Source organism: Triturus cristatus, chromosome 5_2 (assembly GCF_964204655.1).
Source record: "Triturus cristatus chromosome 5_2, aTriCri1.1, whole genome shotgun sequence".
NCBI classification, from domain to species: domain Eukaryota; kingdom Metazoa; phylum Chordata; class Amphibia; order Caudata; family Salamandridae; genus Triturus; species Triturus cristatus.
In genome coordinates this window covers 899,112,621-899,132,941 of record NC_140588.1, presented here as the reverse complement: position 1 = coordinate 899,132,941, position 20,321 = coordinate 899,112,621, and the positions used below count along the sequence as shown (strand labels likewise).

At 46.5% G+C, this 20,321-nt stretch overlaps 1 protein-coding gene across 1 annotated transcript in view; it reads left to right on the top strand.

Moving 5' to 3' along the window:
* The window catches only part of FAM199X (family with sequence similarity 199, X-linked), a 100,189-nt gene that overhangs the window by 50,117 nt on the left and 29,751 nt on the right, over positions 1–20,321 (top strand). Inside the window, exons 4-5 of the mRNA XM_085608038.1 lie at positions 12,833–12,994; positions 13,524–13,784. Coding sequence (XP_085464164.1) covers positions 12,833–12,994; positions 13,524–13,784 — 423 coding nt within the window. The remainder of the gene's footprint in view (positions 1–12,832; positions 12,995–13,523; positions 13,785–20,321) is intronic.

The window sequence follows — 20,321 nt, the reverse complement described above, 5'->3', positions numbered from 1 at the left end:
ACTTTAAAAAAACAAGCAGATGCAGCCCCCACCCACTGAAAGAGATGCTGCCCGGCCCCCCAGCAATGTGCGCACTAGTAATTCCTCTCCCTCCTACTACTTTCCCTCACAAAGTCCTACATTCTTACGCTCCATCAGGTGAATCAACCCATTGTGACTTATTTTATCCACCCCCAGAGTATTCACCTCTTCTTGCCCATTTAGATTCCTCCTTATCCCTTCTCCCCAGCTCCCTCTTTTTTTTATCTCCATCTCACTCTCACTACCCTCCCTTTCTGTTGCTCTCTTTACTAATGCGAGCTGCATTGGAGTGAATTATATAAGAAACATGATGATGGTTGTGTTGCTGGTCTATTGGTATGATTCTCTGCAATAATACAACAGTTGTAGGAGTTCCTTCAGGGCAAGCGGAAGAGAGGCAGAAATCAGCGAAGCCCCCAAAAAATAAGAATAGGTTACAAAAGAAACCAGCATTTGCAATGCAATAGGTCTCGCGTTTACGCGAGTTTGAGCTATTGGCATTGTAGATTACAATGCCTTTTATTAATGTGTTGGTTTTTTAAACAAATAAAAGGCATTGTCATTTACAATGCCAATAGCATAAATTTGCGCAAGTGCGAGACCTATTGCATTGCAAATGCTTGTTAAGGGCTCTTGTCAATTTTGTCAAAAAGGTGGCCATCTTGGGATCGATATCCGGGGTAAGGGCTACTTTACCCTCCAAAGAGGGTTCAAGGGCACTCCATCTGAAGGCGGTTGTGGGCATCTCTTTCCAAAGGCTTGCAAAGCTGTGCTGCCACATACCTCGCAACTTGTCATCTGGATCGAGCAGGTCTTCATCGCTTTCGTGGGTGAGTCTGTTTTGGAGAAGGGTGCCAGGGCTTGGATGGGACCGCCTCTTCCCCGGACTCCCCATGAGACTCATATGAGTCAGGCTGGTCGGGGGAAGCAGGCTGGGAAAGAGTCTGCAGGCTCCTCTGTCCCCTCAAAGGAGGCACCTGGGCCTGGGAGGCCTTCTTAAGATGCACAAACGTGCTGTGATCCACCCCTTCCTTGTACTGCTTATTTTGAGGAGGCGGGTCTCTCAGTCCAGGGTATCTTGGGAAGGTGGGGGATTAGAGGGTGCAGCACGAGTAGGCGGGAGGGTTTTTATGCACTCTTGCACAATTTATTTCAGAGCAGGGCTGTTCAAGGGGCTCCATCACTACATTAACAGCTTTCTAAATTGAGGTATCTACAGTCTCATAAAACTTGTCCTCCCATTGGAAGAAGTACAAGGAGTATTCCTCCTGGTAAGTGTCATCAGATTGCATGCTTGGGATACAGTTGGGATGTAACTTGTGCACCAGACTGTGTACTAGTCCACTATCAAGATGCCCGGGTGGAGGGTGGGGGTTTGGGCAAGTAAATATAGGCTGAACCTAGATACAGGGCATGCTAGGCGTGCAAATCTGGTTCTGGGAGGGGACCCAGAGGCTATGGGAAGCACACAATTGACGGGTGCAAGCCTAAGGGACACGCACCCCACTGATCATTGGAGAAAACTGCCTGGGAAGGTGCCCCCGTCGGTCTACAACTGCTGCGTAATTACAGATCTCGCAGGGTGTGTTGAAGCGATTAAATACGGACCCCAGAGGGGCATCACATTTGTATTGTGGGATAATAACGTCCTCCGAAGGGTGTACCAGGCAGGGCGGACAGGCTGCGGCGTGGCAGGGCTGTGTGCGTCTGACACTTCTCTGCAGCGGTCGAAGTGGGGGAAAAAAATTAGGTGAACTGTGGGCAGAGAATCGGGGGGGGGCGGGAATAACCAGAGGATTGGGTCAGTGAGCGGAGTCAGAGGGGTGGCTAGAAAGAGCAAAACCTACCAATTTTTTGTATGTTTGGTATTTCACTGACCAGTTACAGCTTATAATGTTATTTAATGCAACCAATAGATACACGTTCATTTGAGGTTTAATATATTAGTTATTCACATTAAAATACATTTACAATGTGGGATATGTTTTCAATCACAATGTCCCAAATACGCTTATAGGTGGAATCATAAGCCATTTGTCTCCGAACCATGCAGTTTCATTCATCAGCACTTCTCCTCCCTTTTTCAAACCATTTCTGAACATAACATGTGGGTTTAAATTCTATGACAGGAGACCCCAGGTTTTGGGGATCTCTATTGATTACATCATTCTGTGCCCCACAGTCAATGCAAAATTGTAGTCCTAAATTCTTTATGTGCTTCACACATGTCATTAAGCCAGCATTAGATGCCTCTTAGTTTCCTTTTATCGTATCTAGTCATAACACTCAAAAGTGAATATATACACCTAAAACAACCCAGACAAGTTGGATTTGCAGATGCTTTAAGCAGTATCAGATGAATGAGATACAACTATTATATTAGTAGTTTGTGTAATTACTACTCCAGTTGGTTGGCAATGAGAATTGCAAATGTATCCGCTATGGAATTATGAGTGTAGGAAGCAGGCTCTTTATCCCCTTCAGTGCCCATGACGCGAGAGTCTCTTCATGGAGCGCGGTTGCGCTGTGCCCATGACGAGACTATCTCGTCATGAACCCCGCCCGCTAATTCAACGCCCGGCACAGGGCGGGGAAAGGGCGGGGCACTGAAGAGGTTAAATACTATACCAAAGTAAGGTATAGTTTACACAGAGTTCAGTGAATCCCCAAAGGCTTACAAAGGTAAAAGTAGATAATACCTTACTCTTTATTTGTGGTAGTGTGGGCGGGCAGTAATGCTTCATCAGAGGGTAGTGGTGTATTTATTGTACACACTCTGGCAAGAAATTATAGAACACACTCAAAGAATCAACTCAGACCAATTGTTTGTATAAAAACACTTCTTTTATTTTAAGAACCCAGCAGGACTTGGTAATGGTAAGTAAAATTGTAATTTCAGACAGGTTGATAAGAATATGCAAGCTGCATGAATTTGACTTTTACAGGTAGGTACAATGCTTAAAAACAGTTGTACTTACTTTTGGATTACTTTGTGATTACTTTTTAGGTTACTCTTTCTACTCCGTGTGATATGCCTAGATATCACACTGGGACATTTCCTAGACAAAGGTAAGTGAAACACTTTTACATTAAAACACAGTTACTTAGGTTTCCATACAAACGCAACTCAACACCACTTTTTCAGAGAAAAACAGTCTATGCAATCATATGGAGGAAAATGTGGTTATCGGTTTGCAGGTAAGTTATTGGTCTTGAGGGTTGAGTTTCAGGGGTTAGAACACGGAATCCCCCAGGGTCAAGGATGAACTCCAAAAGCACCCTCAGCGGCACTAGGGCAGAGGGCTGACGCAAAATGTTAGCCTATGGGGCTAGGCGGGCCTTCGGTTGGTGGCTGCTCACGGGCAGGCAACTCGGTCTTGGGAGCCAAGCTCCTAGGGTTAAGGTCTGGGCGAAGGGAACCCCAGTTCATCACTAGGTCCACAACACGAGCAGTGCTGGGGCGGCCGAGTGCAGATTGCTTAGGAGGGGTCTGGAGCCCAATGCAATTCTATGGAGATTGCCTGTTTTGGATTTCAGCTACAGGCTCGATCCAAGAAGTCTTCCAGGTGGAACCAACAGCTGGCAGGTAAGTTTGAGGGCTCCGAGACGTAGGTGCACCTCAGTTCCTCTTCTTCAGGGTGCAGGGTGGCCGGATGCAGGGGTGCCTTTTGAGGTTGGATTTCACCTTACTGGGCCACTCAAGGTTGGGGGGTCCCCGTACAGAGGCTGCAGGCAATGTCGGAGTCCTGGAGGGGTCAACCCGCGGAGGACTTGGACTCTGGAGCGCTGGGGGACCTCGCTGGGACTGGTGTGCCACTTGGACTCGGGCCGTAGGCGACGGGTGGAGTGGTGGCTCCAGGCATCAGGTTTCTTTGTCTTCAGCAGGCTCAGTCTTTCTTAGGAGATTCTGAGTTGCTGTTCATAGGATATCCTTTGTTGACAGTAGTCGGCCCTCCCAAGGGTTCTGGAGCTTGCTGGCTGCAGGACAAGACGACTTCTGGCGCAGGACCTCTGGAAACTGCAGATGGGCTGGTAGAGCTGGGGACCAGTCAGTTCTCCTCTACAGTCTCCTCTGCTGTGCATCTTTCGTCGTCCTTCTTCGTAGGTTGTGGGAATCTCCCTTCTGGGTCCAGGGCAGCCCCCAAATCACACTATTTAGGGAGCGTTTTATGTATCTCAGATTAGTAAACAAAAAATCTACTGACCTCAGGGTGACTGCACCCTTGGTGTGCTCACCCCACGTGGGGGAGTGAGCACAATCCCTAACCCTGATTGGACAGTGCCAACCATCTGCAAGATGGCAGGCACTGAAGAGTGGGCTCCACCTCACCCCCCACCCCCTCCTGAGGGGTGAGGATGACTGAGGTGGGCACACCTTCTAGGCTGTCCTATTTTTGCCCGCCTGTCTTTCTGCTGAAAAAGAGATGAGGCAGGAAGGGGGCCTACTCCTGATAGCAGAGGCTGGGGTGGCTTTGCAAAGGCGGCAAGGCCTTTGTAGCTCCCCTGCCACAGATGGCTCTTCCTGATCTGGGGGAGGTGTGAAGGCTCCCTCCCCAGGGGTCCAGAAACTTGTCTCGCGGTAGCAGGCTGGTGTCTACCAGCCAGGCAACCTACCAGAGGCTGGTTGTTTTTCAGGTGGCATCTCTAAAATGCCGTCTGAGTGTAATCTAGAATAAATCCCACACTGGCATCAGTGTACCTTTCTACACAAAAACAATCCTGAGGCTTTTTTCTCTTTCTATGTGTGTTTCACATATAGAAAGAGGAAAAAACAAGGAGAAATAAAGATATTTCTCCTTGTTGTGGCTCCCTTAGGTAGGCGTAAGATTTTGATGCATTCCCAGGTTTACAAGTCCTTGTAAATATGGGAATGCGTCAAAAACCATGGAGGTAGAGTGGGAATACCCACTGCAATGCCTTCCTTTTACAGAGTAAGGCAAAGCAACGATTTGCGCTGTGTTGCATTACTCCATATTTATGAAACCATTCAATGCCATGCAAAGTTTGCTTTGCGTGGCTTCATAAATATGGCTTGGAGATTTTTGTCATGCATTTACCATGTTCCGCGGTGCAAGCCCGCATAAATGTGTCTATTAGTTTGGTGTGCGTGCAAATCATGCATTGCTGATCCCTGGTGAGTTGCACTACTACTGCTGGAACAAGGCCAATGAAGGCACCACTGGTTGAGGCGGACTGGCCTCAAGAGTCCTGTACCCTCAATGACAGTGTCTCTGTTGATCTTGGGTGTGCTGCTTTGTAGGCCTGTCTGCAAGACTGGAGGTGAATTTCAGTATGTATTGTGGTGGACAAGACTTAAAGGTTAACCCACACTGGCCACTGGTAGGGTACACCTGCTGGTGCTAAGAGACTAGGGCTTCTATGGTCTAGTGGGGCCTTCTATGGTCCAGTAGCAAAATGTGCTCCCTCAGGATAGTGGTCTTGTGGACTGGTCATGAAGCCTGATGCTGGTTCCCCAATTCCAAATTTGGTAGCTTTGGCCACAGTGCCTCATCCTCTCCCCACTCAACACATTTCTGCACCACTGAGAGAAACATGCACTGCCTTCAGCTACAACCCAATTGTGCCCTGTTATAACAGCCTGGATGTGACTCAAGTCAAATTATGCACTAACTGGAAAAAATAAGAACATTCTGGAAGAAGCAAACTCTCCTAGGCAATGCAAGATTATGTAAAGCATGCAAAATATAAGCAGGAACATCATGATTACCTTAACGCTTTAACACTCACTGTTCAGAAATCAATGAGTGTACAGGAGAAGCCCTGTATTCATGCCCTCAACGTTTGAAACAAAAAACACTGGTGTGCCATTGTTGCACTCGTGGAGAACAAGGAATGGGTTAAGTATGGCTCAGAAGATAAAGACACTCTTCAGGAACATCTGATCTGACTCACGGAAACCCACAAGGGCTTCTCCACATTCATGTCAGGCAGCTAGGTGCTCAAACATCAACATTATGTATTCAAGTGTCCTGTAAAGGATACTTTTTGAACTGTCCAGCTTGGCTAACTCTGCTACCCACAAAAAACTTGAGAGAGCTCTTGAATTTAAAAGGCAAAAATTATATTTTCATTTGGGAAGTGAAGGATACATCCATCTTTATTTTTTTGGGTGACACTATAGTATGTTAGTGATGCTGAAAAGCGTCGCTAAACAAAAATCCCAAACCTAAGAGGTCCCAAAGGCAAGACCCATTGGCTTCACTAATGCTTGTTTAGATATCTCATTTGCTAAATGGGGCACTTTTAATTTGGTGCCAGACAGGGCTGAACTGGGAACCCAAACCAGTCCTAGCAAAGAGGTCCCAAAGACAAGACCTATTGGCTTTGCCACTGCTTTTTTAGATATCTTCTTTGCTAAATAGGGTACTTTTAATTTGGTACCAGACGAGGCTGAACTGGGAACCCAAAGCAGCCTCGGCACTTTGTCCATCCCCTTTACATGTGTTGCGAGCGAACGCAGTAAGCGAGCCTGACCCCTACGAAGGGGGAATGAGAAGAGGGTGTTCTCTTCCCAAGAAAATTTAGAACAAATTACATAAATTGTGCATTCTACAACATATGTTATTATATATTCAATTGTATTGGCATGTAGAGCACAGTAAATGATGACCTTACAGTGCACCAGAATATGACAATCTTTTTGGGGCTCTTCAAGGTTTCCCTCACTATCACACTCCAACACTGCCCCTCATCTCTCCATAGCCTCTCTCACATGTATTTCATTGGGTTTATGGCGCCTCTCATACCAGTGTAGCATTGCGCAACAGGGAGGGAGCAGGAGAGCGCCATAGCGCTACGGTGTGTGAGTCCAGCATAGGTTTTGTACAGGAAGGGTACATTTCCTGTAAGAAATACGATGCCCAGGCACAGCCAACGTTTTTCCCACTTTGTATGCACGCTGCACAGTGCAGCACACATACAAAGTCGGAAAAGGAAGGAGAAATGAAAGCATTTCTCCTTCTGTACGCCTACTTGAAAAAGGTGCAATTTTCTCACGCTAAACCCAATCTACAGCATTTAGTAAATTGGGTTTAGTGAGAAACCCTGGGTGGGTGCTAGGGAACACCCATGCACCACCCTTGATACGCCCCCATGGCGCTAAGTAATGTGAAGCAGCGCAATGCGCTGTTTCGCATTACTTTTCCGTTATTTCCAGCGCTAAACAAGTTTAGAGCTACTAAGTAAATTGAGAATTTGTTTTTTTTTACTAATTTGCGTCATTTTTGGGATGCATACACGGTGCAAAATCTTAGTAAATCTCCCCCTTAGTGTTCTGGACGGCCCTGCTGGTTTTGTTACTGGGGGACAGTTTTTCAGCCCACAGTAATAAAACCAGCCTCCCACTCCTACAGCCCGATGCCCATTACGCTAGTCCTGCCTTGGTGCCTGGGTCTATTTGTTTTCACAGTCCGACCCTGAATGGGGTCCACAAGGGGCTCCGGTGCTCGGGCGTCACAGAACTGAACACCTCTGGCTGCTTTTATGTTATATCCTTAAAAAGGGTAAACAGTATTTTTAAAAATACTGCATCTCTCCCTGAACACACAGAGCAGCAGTACACAATTTATAAAATTAATTGAGGAAATAAGGAAGATATTAAACGTTTTCTACAGCTTTTTTTGTTGTTGTAAAAAAGCGCCAAGGTTTAGGCACAGTTTGCCAATGGCCACGCTGGAGTCTTCTTCCTTTTCTTGTGGCGTCGTCAGTCTGGGTGAGTCTAAAAATAAACGACAGATGAGGTCAAGGGCGCGGCGCCAATGCATCCTGATGAGACAAATTGTAATAGTCACGGTATGGGGCAGGCAGGTAGCATCGTCAGTGAATGAGATGTAAATCATTCCAGCAGCCAGGCCATTATTGGAAGCCACTTTCTCGCGCTGCTTAATTGTTCCTACAGTGCAAAACGGCTCTTACAGTGTTCCTGGGCAGGCCCCTTCCCACAGAAACAGAGGGGAAGGGAGAAGAGGTCCCGCCACTGCAGAGGCCTTCCTCATTGTGCACCACACAGGGCTCGTAATATTTTTTCAAGTTCGGACCATTTCTTCCATCCTGGGACGCAAGAAGTAGGGGAACGGACTTTGTTAAATTTAAAAAGTAGGGGCACGCCATGCCCTTCCGTTCCCGCACACTTCGACCACTGCTTCTCTGTGAGAAGACGTGTGCCGCGGGCTGTTGAGACTTGCCACATCCCCTAATGGGCCGTGGACTGCCGCGTTCGTACAAGGGGAAAGCCGCGTTAGGATCGCCAATGCGGTCATAAGACTGAACAGGAAACCGGTTGCAATGAAAATGGCAGAATTAGGAACAGTAATACAACAATGCACCGTAATTAATAATGCATTAAGAGTACAGTCAGCCGCACGGAGAACAAAAAAAATCAGTTCGCTGAGCAGCAAAGAAAAAGGAGCCCTGAAAGTGAAGATGGACTATATCAGTGCCAGTTGCTGTACAATAGAAAATCGACTTGATATGGTTTCCTAGGTTTTTTTTTTCCCCCTGGTTGATGTTAAAATGGCTGCTGTTTTGAAACCTTGTAATAAAGCGAAGTAAGAAAAGCATAATCCTCGCCTCTTGGCCTGACATTGAATTTTAAAACTGGTACATTTTTGAAGGGACGTATTTATGTATAGTATCTATTTTGGCACTAGATGTTTTTAATCGGTTTCTTTTGCAGCCTACTTTTTGGGATGGACCATTGTAGTATTTTAATGGAAATGAGCATACAGGGTGAATGACTAAAATAGACGTGCACAGTGACCAAGTCTACTGTACTCGAGTGCGGATGTAAATTTCTTAAAGTTGTACTACACGACTGTCTGCGGCACTCTACTCCAGGGTTCTCCAAAGTTGGTCCTGGAGGGCCAGATCATGCCAAATTTTTAAGATTACTACGTTTATCTAAATGGGGATATGTTTAAAAATCTGGTATGGATTTGGGACCGACTTTGAAGAATCCTTCTCTACTCTATGATGCTCCACTTTTAGCCATGCTGAAAAGTAGACGCGCTGGTGTACATCATAGCTTAAACAAATTGGCAAAGCCAATGGCTCTTGCGTAGGCTGTGCCAGGGCTTGTTAATATATGTAACACTTGGCAAATAAACAGGGGATTGTGGTCAACACCACTTAACAGTGAGGCGATATTCCATTGTCCATTCTGGGTGAAGTTTCTTCAACTGTGTCAGTGAAAATTGTGTGACTCTTAAGAGGGAACCTGTTCCAGAGCTGAAGAAAATCAAACTGGAGTAGACTTTCTGCTAAAATGGCCTTATTAATGTAACTTCAGTACTATTGTGTTAATTATTTCTACTTTAACACCGTTTCCTAACTGTAAAAAAGCAGTTCAGGGACAGTTGGCAAAGGTAATAATTAATATTTGCAATCTGTCAACTGCTGTACTCTGTGTACTCTGATTCTAGATATGAAAAAAATCATCTTGATTTTACGTAGCTTGCCTCCCATTTGATTTTGAAATTCTATCATTTATCTCCTTTCTTCTCACTTTCAATATCTCTTGCTCGAAATATTTATTTGTGGCACCTTTATAGCTGTAATTTTGAAGTATTTTCTGTTTGTGTTCTTGGTCACGTGGATAGACTGGAGTTTCTATGACAAACCTGCAGAACCTTTTATATCCTTTGTTTCCTCTTGTCCTGAATTGAGTAGGACACAAAAAAACAGTAAATTCTATTATTGCAGACCGGGCCTTTGCTTCACCCCCCCCCCCCCCCCCTCCCCCCTCGCTTCTTACATAATGGAGGACCACCTGTTCATGGGGAGTAGGTAAAGTTGATGCCCAAGGATTCTCCTTTGCAAAGAACCCGTAGCGCCACACCGCACACTCTTTAGGTATCATGAAAACATTTGGTTTAATAAACCATTTGGTTTATTATAGTAGTGGAGAACCTATATGTTCCTCGTTCCTTCTCACTCTTCTAGCCTGAGGAGTGTGTTCTGCAAAGTCTCTGCTCTCCCTCCTAAATTTAATTCTACTAGTCCAGTGAGAAATTTGGGCTTTGAGATACCAAGCTGGTACTTCAGATTGCCTCATTGCAATAGCCTTCTGCTACAGACCCTAGGTCAGTGAGAAATGTGAATTCCTAATTGGCGCCTTTAGATGCTTAGAATTGTCATCGGACCTATTTCCAATAAAACTGAAGATTTACTATAAGACCTACTCTTTTGGGAGTAGTGTTATGTGAAGAAATGAGCTCTGCACAAGAATTTCACAACCTTGCTAAAGATCACAGAAGATGCTAAGCAGACCTCTGCTAGGGGTTTAGAAAACGGAGGAAAATGCAGTAGGTTCCATTGGAATATAGATGACGACCTGTGTACTCTTACTCCCAGGAGCAGCATAGGCTTGTCTGGCAGAGCTCTTAGTTTGTCTTGCCAGAAATGTTGAGCCATCAGGAAGAATCCAGTTTCTTCTACCAGGAGTCATTTTCGTAGTACAACATGCGTTATTCAGAAAAAATCCTTATGTTTCCAATAGTTGGGACTAGGCAACTAATGAAAACTGTAGGAGTTTTATATATTGAAAAAGGATGGTTCAGAAGATGAGTTAACTCCAGAAGCATAAACGACTTGCATAACAGAAGGTACTGTGGGGGTTTGGGAATGGCTGGGAAAACCTTACCACCTTGTGACACATACCTGCAGTATATACGGGCTCTGCAGTGGGACCTGGAGTTCCAGTGGGCGCAGCATCAGGGAAATCTCTCTGACATGGTCCAGATCTCAAAGGGAACTTCACAAGATCTGCAGTGGTGGTTAACGAAGCCCGATTTGGTCCGTGGCAGACTCCTCTCCCTTCCTCAAGCAGATCTGACAGTAGTGACCGATGCCTCACTCCTGGTATGGGGCGGCTATCTAGGAAAGGTGGAGATCAGAGGCCTCTGGCTGAATCTGGACTCGACATTAACCTTCTGGAGCTCTTTGTGATTCGGCTGGCATTAAAAGCCTTTCTACCCTCCATCAAGGGAAGACTAGTGCTGGTGTTCATGGACAACACCAGTGATATGTGGTACTGCAACAAACGGCGGGTGGGGTCCCGGACTCTGGAGGATCTTCTGTCTCGACAGCTTTGGTTCTGGTTCTCCATCTGAACCTGCCAACGCTATGCCTTCTTGCATGGAGGTTGAGCGGCGACAGTTGACCGCTTCCGATCTTACGCCTGAAGTCTTTAATGTTGGCTTCCCTCCACCAAAATGGTGGGGCAAGCTTGTAGCATGGTTTGCAGACAAAACCGATTGACCCCCCCCACCCGCTACAGGCCCTTCTCTTCATTCTTTCTCTCGCCCAGCAGGGCTTTGCTCTGGGCAATCTTAAGGGCTATCTTTCTACCATTTCAGCCTTCATGTGGCTGCCTGATCAGCTATCTCTCTTCAAATCCCAAGTTCACAGATTCTTGAAGGGGTTAAAACAAGTCCGTCCCAACCTCCCTCACCCTTCGGCATGACTCAGTAGGACCTTATTCTTGTGCTGACTTCTTTTTATTTTTTGCCTTCAGTGGACCCCCAATGAATCACTACAGGGAGCTGGGGGTCCCCCGTCTAGGGAATTTCTACAGTTTGAACATCAAAACAATAGGGGAAAATACAGAAACAAGTAGTCATCTCATACACATTATTTACTATTTAATTTAATTCATAAACAAAATTTGAATGGGAAAGTTGGAGCCCTTCATAATGCCGTTTTTTCTGAAAGGTGAAATGACATGCTAGAATCTAGCATATCACTGTCTTCTTTGCTCCAATTGAGGCATCCAATTGTCCATTCTAAATTCAGTTTGTTTTACATGTATGCGGCTTCCACCAATTAGGATAAGGAGAGCAGCTTCCAATGTTAAATTACTTCACATTTACAGAGCGCTTTGAAAAATTCAATTTTGCTTTTGATGTATAGGTACTTAATCTATTATTTTCTGAACAGTAGCAGACGCATGGGGGTCCATGGACTACAGACGAAGAACCGCCGTTCTAAAAGATACTCTTTAACAATGCTGGGAAAATTGCTACTGTGCACTTGAATCAAGATAAGATTACTCCACTGGCGTTCTAATGTCCCAGTTAAGAAGCTTTTTCTTTCAGTTTTAGGAAATGAGTGAAAACACTACAGTGTTTTGATGCATATACAAACCTACTGACAAACCTCATACTGAAAGTGACAGTTACCCCTGCGTTTTCATAATTTTTAGTTTTCTTTATTGCTTATTTGATGGGTATCTACTAAAACCTGTTCAGAGGCTATGCATTGTGTAAAACCTTCACTTTCGATGCCCTTTTGTTTGAGTAATCTTGCGTATGATACAGTGGTGATGTAGTACCTCTTATTGAAAAGGAAAAAAATGCTACTTTTTTTTTTTTTTTTTTAACTTTACAGAGTTTTATATAGTGCGAACTTGACCCGCATCGGGTATCAGAGCACTTTACATAGCACCAGTTGCATTACATGAGGACACATTCATTTTTGTTAGGCACGGGGAGATTAAGTGATTTGCCCAGAATCACAGGATGTTCAGCGTTATTGCGAGACTCGAACCCAGTTCCGAGGTCGATCGCCCTAGCTGTTAGGCCAACTCCTCTCCCCAATCACCATAATCAACTTATGAAAACTGCTTGTGGTCTTAAATTAGCACCGGTGTGCTTTGTGTGTCTGAGGGAATGTTTAGTGAATTACTGCTTTTCTTCACATTTTGAACTCCTATAATGCAGTGCAAGATGGCATTTCTGTGAAGTAATGGGGATTTTGCCTTTTTTTGAAAAACATTTAATTTATGTTTTTTAAGGTGGAATATATTGAATACCTCAGTCGGAGAGTCAGTACCGAGATGGGCCTCAGGGAGCAACTCGATATTATAAAAATCATCGATCCCGCAGCACAGATTTCACCAACAGATAGCGAGTTCATCATTGAGCTGAACTGTTTGACAGATGAAAAGTTGAAACAGGTGGGTTAAGAATGCTTACAAATGGTAAATGTTTTTACATTTTTCATGTTTTCTGATCATTTTCAATTTGCATTAATCCTGGTCTTTTTATTGCTGAAGCGCCAGTTCTAACTTTCATTATGAGGAACTGTATAAAGATTGACCTATAGATCAAAACAAACTCATGATATTTAAAGTTTGTGGCACTCATGTTCGCGGGTTTGTCCCACGTCCGGAGTTGTTAAGGATTGAATTAACAGCTCTTCTAAAAGACTAAATACTCAAAAATGTATAACGAAGTACTTCTTTCGTAATTCATTTGGTAGTTGAATAAATAACTTTTTTGGTGATGACTAATGTTCTATCTATGATGCTGTGAGCGTGGGTTTTGCAAAATCAAAGTCCTCGTTAAGTACAATTTTATTTGTTACCTAATCATGGATGCAAATCATCGTTTGTTAGATAGCTGTTTTCCTTCCATAACCTAGATTTGCTTTTTAGTTCACTATAAGCTGATGGGTAATTTGAATATTTTTTCCCTGCAATTAAGGTGAGGAATTATATTAAAGAGCATGGGCCTCGCCAGCGAACAACTAGAGACTGCTGGAAGAGGAACAGTCACAGCTGTGCCAGCACTAGCGGGGTGAGCGGTGCCAGTGCTGGCAGCAGCAGTGCCAGCATGGTCAGTACTGCAAGCAGCAGTGGATCTAGTGCGGGCAACTCTGCATCAAATTCCAGTGCCAACATGAGCCGTGCTCAGAGTGACAGCAATTTATCTGCAAGTGCTGCAGAGAGAATCCGTGATTCAAAGGTAAACCATTTAAGTGCACCGTTGTTTAAGCGGTTCTTCTTTTAACACCTTTCTTTAAATTGTTCACTGTAGCATAATCTTTGTATGCCTCTCAATAGTCTACACTTCCCATTTTCAGTCTGGAAAGCTAGCTAGCACATGGTAATCTGCTGCAGACTAGAACAGCTGGTGTTTTTTGTAACAAGTCTTTAGTAATAATTGTAGACTGTGCTCGAGAATGCATTTTGCAGTGTGCATTGGACAATTGTGAGGTTGAATGAGGGACAACTAGGCCTATTTATAAAGCATTATGACTCCTGTTGGCACCTGGTAAGTGTAAGTAACCTACACTGTCGTTTTTGAGACAAACTCTTAACACTTCCTTTTGTCTTTTAGATTTTCTTTGCTTCCCCCCCCTCTGTATGTTCTGGGTGGTGTGTATGTTCTTGCATGGTGAGGGTCTAGCACCAGATGTAGGAAACAGTTTGAGTGTTTTTCAAGACATGGGCTCCTTGGCAGTAAGGAAGTGGTGGATTAGTCGTATCTCCTTTCATGGGGCAAAACTGTGTGCTTGTTGCAATGCATAGACTTTACAGCATCCGTTCAATACAGCACATGTTTAATTTACCCTGCTCATGACAGACCTCTTGAAACACGCTGTAGGTCATTGGCTAGAATATTAGATGTGGTTGTAATTATTTCACAATTGCTTGTACTCTGACTAGAAGTGATGCTGCAATCGCTGCCACCTATACACCCTACACCAGAGCCAAAATTCAGATAAGGTTGGAGCGGTGTCCCCTCTCCTGTTTCCATACTATCAGCCCACGTCCTCTCACACTTGAACCCTTCCCTGCGTCCCTTTCAGGACCTTTTCTGCCTGCCTTCGTTGAACCTTCCTTCAGTGATGTCTCATTCAACCCTCTTTGCTGAACATTTCCTGCCCATATTCATCCGTGCTCTGAGTAAATGCTATCATGAAGGCAAAAATGTTGGGAGGCTGGCTGCTTCTCCTTACCAAAGAGCATTATCTTCTAAGGGAGAGAGGTGGAATGGAGGTGAAACTCTCCTGCTTTTTCACTTGTTTCCAGTGCAGAGACTGGTACAATATAGCCGCAAACTGCGGTTTCTATGGCCTGCGATCTTCGTTTTCCTTGTTTTGGGCAATTATTAGACCTTGAGGGACATAAGTGACAGCTTGCATTGAGGATGTGTCAAGTCCTCCTCCACCCCCCACACCCTTTGCCTCACTTTCCCACACCCAATAAGCATACAAATACCTATATAATATTTGGCTCACTATTCTTTTTTTATTTTTTGTGATTGTTCTTCAGGTTTTATGCTGAAGATGAAATTTGACTCGCAACAAAATGCTTGTTTCTACATACTCTTGATGGTGTAGTAGAGAATAAAGACAGTCCTGGCAGGAGCTGCCCTTTACCAGACCTAGCTCCACTGACCTAGAGCTACACGTTTGAGAGAATGAAGATCTAAGGATACATTCCTTCTCAATGCTTATTAGTTTTGTTCAATTCCATTGAATCTTTGGCTAACAACCCCCCACCCCCTTAAAGTAAGCTGTCTCATTGGTGTCATTACAAAGAACATTTAGGAAAGTCTAAACTACCTGGATGTTCTTAGGTCTATAGCTAAATCATTCAGCCTACGCCCCCACCCACCCAGTTTCCAGCATTTCAGCCTACATTAATAGTTGTAAAGAAATGAATGGTGTTGAGGTAGGCAAAGTACACATTCAGTTTAAGGCTGTCTTGATCTGTACGTCCGCTTACCCCTCCCTTTTACATTTTTATCATCCTTGAGCGCACACTGATGTGAAGGCTTTAGCCTTGGGTTTAACCCCACTTGGCTGCAATTAAACTTGTTTGGTTCTGAGAATTACTACACTTCTGAATGATTTTGCTTCAAGTTTCTTTCTTAGGTGGTTTGAGGGATGAGAAGGTGGTAATTGCAAAAAAGAAATATAATGTTCGAGGCATGTGGGCTGCTGAATTCATATCTGTGCATAGATCGCCGCCTAGTGTTGGGTCCGGATGTTTGCACGTTGTTGTCCTGGAAGAGTCTTCGAAGTATCCTTGGATAGGTGACTCCTCCCCTGGACTACAGTGCGCATGGGCATCCTCTCCATCCTCAGATTGTTTTTTTCCGCCATTGGGTTCGGATGTGCTATCTTAGCTCAAGTTAGGAAAATATTTTTTCGAGGCCAAAAGGCCTTTAGTTTGCGTCGGTACTGTTTATCGATCGGGTTTCGATACAATCCTGTTAGTTTACTAACTTTCAGCACCGACTTTTTTCGCATTTACCTGTCCATCGACTACTTCGACGATGGAATCGGACGCCATTCAAAAGGTGTCCGGTGTGCAATGCGAAGTACCCACACATCGACGTCCATCCGGTGTGCAACAAATGCCTTTCGCCGGACCACGACGAATCGACATGCATGGCCTGTGCCCGGTTCCGTTCCAAGAAGACTCTGCGGAATCGACGAGCGGCGAGACTCGAGGCGCAGCACGCGGCACCGGCCCCAACAGACATCTTCGACGAGGCCGAAGACGTCGAGGAATTAGAAGTCTTGCCCTCCAGTCCCGTTTCCGAACACGAACCCGGATCGGACGAGGTAGACGAGTCACTCTTCCACAGAGGTGAAGACGACACCGAGGTAGGAGACGACGAAGAGGCCTTAGGGGCCGAAGAGAGTAGCTCCAATGATGAACAAGGCCTACCTGTTCAAACCGTTGAAACACCAGTGCCACAGCCTATGGCTCCGGTCGAGGGATCGCCTTCGGGCCTTACCCGAGACCCATCCTGCAGTTCTTCGGCCCCGCCCTCGGGCCCGGCCTCGGACGTTCAGCGGCAGCCATTACTACATAAACAGGCTGGTTTCCCTACCACAAAACCGAAACCGAAAGCTGCTCCAGTTCCACCGAAACCGAAACTGAAAGTGGCGCTGGTCGGATCGAGGCCTTCGACGCCAGCGCACCGCGTCGGCACCGACCGCACCAAGAGGGACTTCGGTGCCGAACTTGAAGCGGGCGACGTTGGAGTCGACAAACGGAAAAAAGCCATCGGCACCGACAAACCTGCTCGGCTACCGGCACCAACGACACCAAGGGCCGTACCGCCTGCTGTGTCTCGCATCGCTCCCTCGACGACACCTAAGCCTCAGGTATCGAAGACTTCGACGGTGATCTCTGCACCTCGACTCGATGAACCGCCGGCGCCGAAAAAATCCACGGCCGCCTCTACGAGCCTGGCCGGTGCCAAAGCCTCGAAGGCGCCCCAAGTACGACCTGGTGCGACGCAAGGCAGCAAAACCACAGCTGTCCTCCAGGACACGTCGGGTTCCGGTTCGATCGGAGCTCCAGCAGCCTCTTCGGTGCCGGCCAACATTACCTTCGGCTTGCCTCCGTCGACAATCCCAAAAATGTTCCAACTCAGGACACGGGTCACCCAACCTACGGTCACACCTGCTGAGACGTCTCCGGCACGTATCATCGACGCCGACACTGGCAGGATGATTCTCCACGACCGAAGGATAACTTCGGAGCCGCCGTTGGACCCTTTCAGGATCCCACTAAAAAGGAAGTTGCCTGCAGAACCGGAACCTCTCCTTTATGAACCCTTCCATTCATCCTACCAGGATCCACACCGGTTCTCCCCCACACGCTCCGATACGGATGCATTGGAGGACTACATGGATGACCAAGTCCCCTACCATGTAGACACGGACCCTGATGACCAGCAGGACCCTGATCAAACTTGGGGCGACCCTGCAGACCCCAGTGCACCTCTCGATGCACAGGACCAACAACTCTATGGGGCAAAAACATCTCCTACGGAGGATACTGCGGCGTTCAACGCTCTTATTGAACGTGCTGCAAATAACCATGGGGTACAGCTTCACTCTGATACCATCGAAGATGACTTTCTAATGGACACCTTTGCATCCTCAGAAAGACATGTAAAGACTCTGCCAATGTTGAAGGGGGTCCTCAAACCAGCCAAGGACATTTTCAAAGAACCCACCAGGGCACGAGTGATAAACCCCAGGATTGATAAAAAATACAGATCAGCACCTGGGGATCCTACTTACATCAGAGGACAATTACCACTCGACTCCATCGTCGTAGCGAATGCACGCAAGAGGGCACACTCGCAAACGACAGGTGACGCTCCTCCCCCGGACAAAGAGTCCAAGGTGTTAGAAACCTCTGGCAAGCGAGTTGCCGCCCAAGCTGCCAACATATGGCGCATAGCCAACACTCAAGCGCTCCTTGCTCGCTATGATAGAGCGCACTATGACACACTGGAGCAAATATTCCAACATCTCCCTGACCAGTTCAAGGAAGGCGCAGAAATGCTCATCAGAGAAGGACAGCTACTAACGAACGCTTCCATCAAATGCGCACTAGATGCTGCAGACACGGCTGCCAGAGCCATAAACACAAGCGTCATGCTGCGACGACATGCCTGGCTGCGGATCTCAGGATTCAAGCCTGAGGTACAAAACAATATACTGAACCAGCCCGTCAACCCCGACTATTTATTCGGGCCAGAGGTTGACACCACCCTCAAAGATAAAAAAGGACACGGACACTGCAAAGTCCATGGGCGCCCTACAAACTCAGTCCTTTCGGAGCGGCTCCTTTCGTCGCCCCGGAAACAAGGGAGCAGGTAGAGGACAGGGGTCACAACAAACATATAACAAAGGCAATACACAGACCACCTATGATAAAAACACCCGAGGTGGATATCGTGGCTCCAGCACAAAGGGCAGAGGACGCGGCTACGGCAACACCAGGTCCTCCCCCAAGAATAAGCAGTGACGCCCTCTCCCTTCCTCCCGACCACATAACACCTGTCGGGGGAAGGCTACAAAGGTTCCTGTCCACGTGGAATTCCATCACCACGGACAGGTGGGTCAAAGATATTGTAAAATACGGTTACTGTCTGGAGTTAACCTCCACTCCACCCACAATACCACCAAGAAGCCGTCCTATGTCCTCAGAGCACTTAACGCTCTTACAGCAAGAAGTGCAAAGTATGCTTCTAAAAGGCGCTATAGAGGTCGTACCCATCCACGAGCAGGGTGCGGGAGTGTACTCCCTCTACTTCTTAATTCCAAAAAAGGACGGGTCGCTCAGACCTATATTAGACCTGAGACCCCTGAACCAGTACATTCTTTCAGAGCACTTTCACATGCTCACTCTACAGCAAGTCCTTCCGCTTCTCAAGCAGGGAGACTTCCTAGCCACACTGGACCTCAAGGATGCGTACTTTCACATACCCATCCACCCCTCACACAAAAAATACCTCAGGTTCACTGTTCAGGGGCAGCACTATCAGTTCAAAGTCCTTCCCTTCGGCGTGACAACAGCGCCCAGGGTTTTCACGAAGTGCCTAGCTACGGTGGCAGCACATCTACGGAGGCAGCATATACACGTCTACCCCTACCTAGACGACTGGCTCGTTCAAGCGAAGTCAGCCCAGCAATGTGCAAGCCACATGTCCCGCACCATTCACCTTCTTCACAGTCTGGGATTCTCACTAAATTATCCAAAGTCCCATCTCCAGCCCGCACACGTACAACAGTACCTAGGTGCGACTATAGACACTCTGGCGGCCACAGCTCAGCCAAATTTAGTGAGGATCAACAGCATACAACTGCTGATCTCCAAGTTCAAACCCAATCACTCACTTCCAGCGCGAGTGTTTATGCAGTTGATAGGCATGATGGCCTCCTGCATCTTCATAGTCCCGCACGCGAGATTACATATGCGCCCACTTCAGGAGTGCCTAGCACGTCAGTGGAATCAGGCTCAAAGACAGTTAAAGGACCTAGTGTTGGTGAGCGGTCGGGCATACAACTCTCTGCATTGGTGGAATCCACAAAACCTTTGCAAGGGCCGACCATTCCAAGAGCCTGTCCCACAGATAGTACTGACAGCGGACGCGTCTCTCCAGGGATGGGGAGCTCATGTACTCCACTACACAGTGCAGGGACTATGGATGACACAACAGAAGAAAATGCACATCAACCTTCTGGAACTGATGGCAATCTTCCTAGCCATGAAGGCATTCAAAGTACATCTATGCAACAAGGTCGTGTTGATCCGGACGGACAACATGACCGCAATGTACTACATACAGAAACAGGGAGGAACACACTCTCCACAGTTGTCTCATCTGGCTCAGAGCATGTGGAAGTGGGCCATTCAAAGGAACATGTTCCTCATGGCGGAACACCTCCCTGGCAAGGACAACCAGATGGCGGATCTGCTCAGCAGACACAGCCACCAAATGCACGAGTGGGAGTTACACCCATCAGTACTCCAACCGTACTTCCAGCAGTGGGATCATCCGGAGATAGACCTATTCGCGACAAGCGAAAACGCAAAATGCCAAAGCTTCGCCGCCAGATTCCCACATCCGCAGTCGCAGGGCAATGCGATATGGATGAACTGGTCCGGCAGATTTGCGTACGCTTTTCCCCCAGCGCCATTGATACCGCTAGTGGCCCGCAAACTCCGACAACACTCC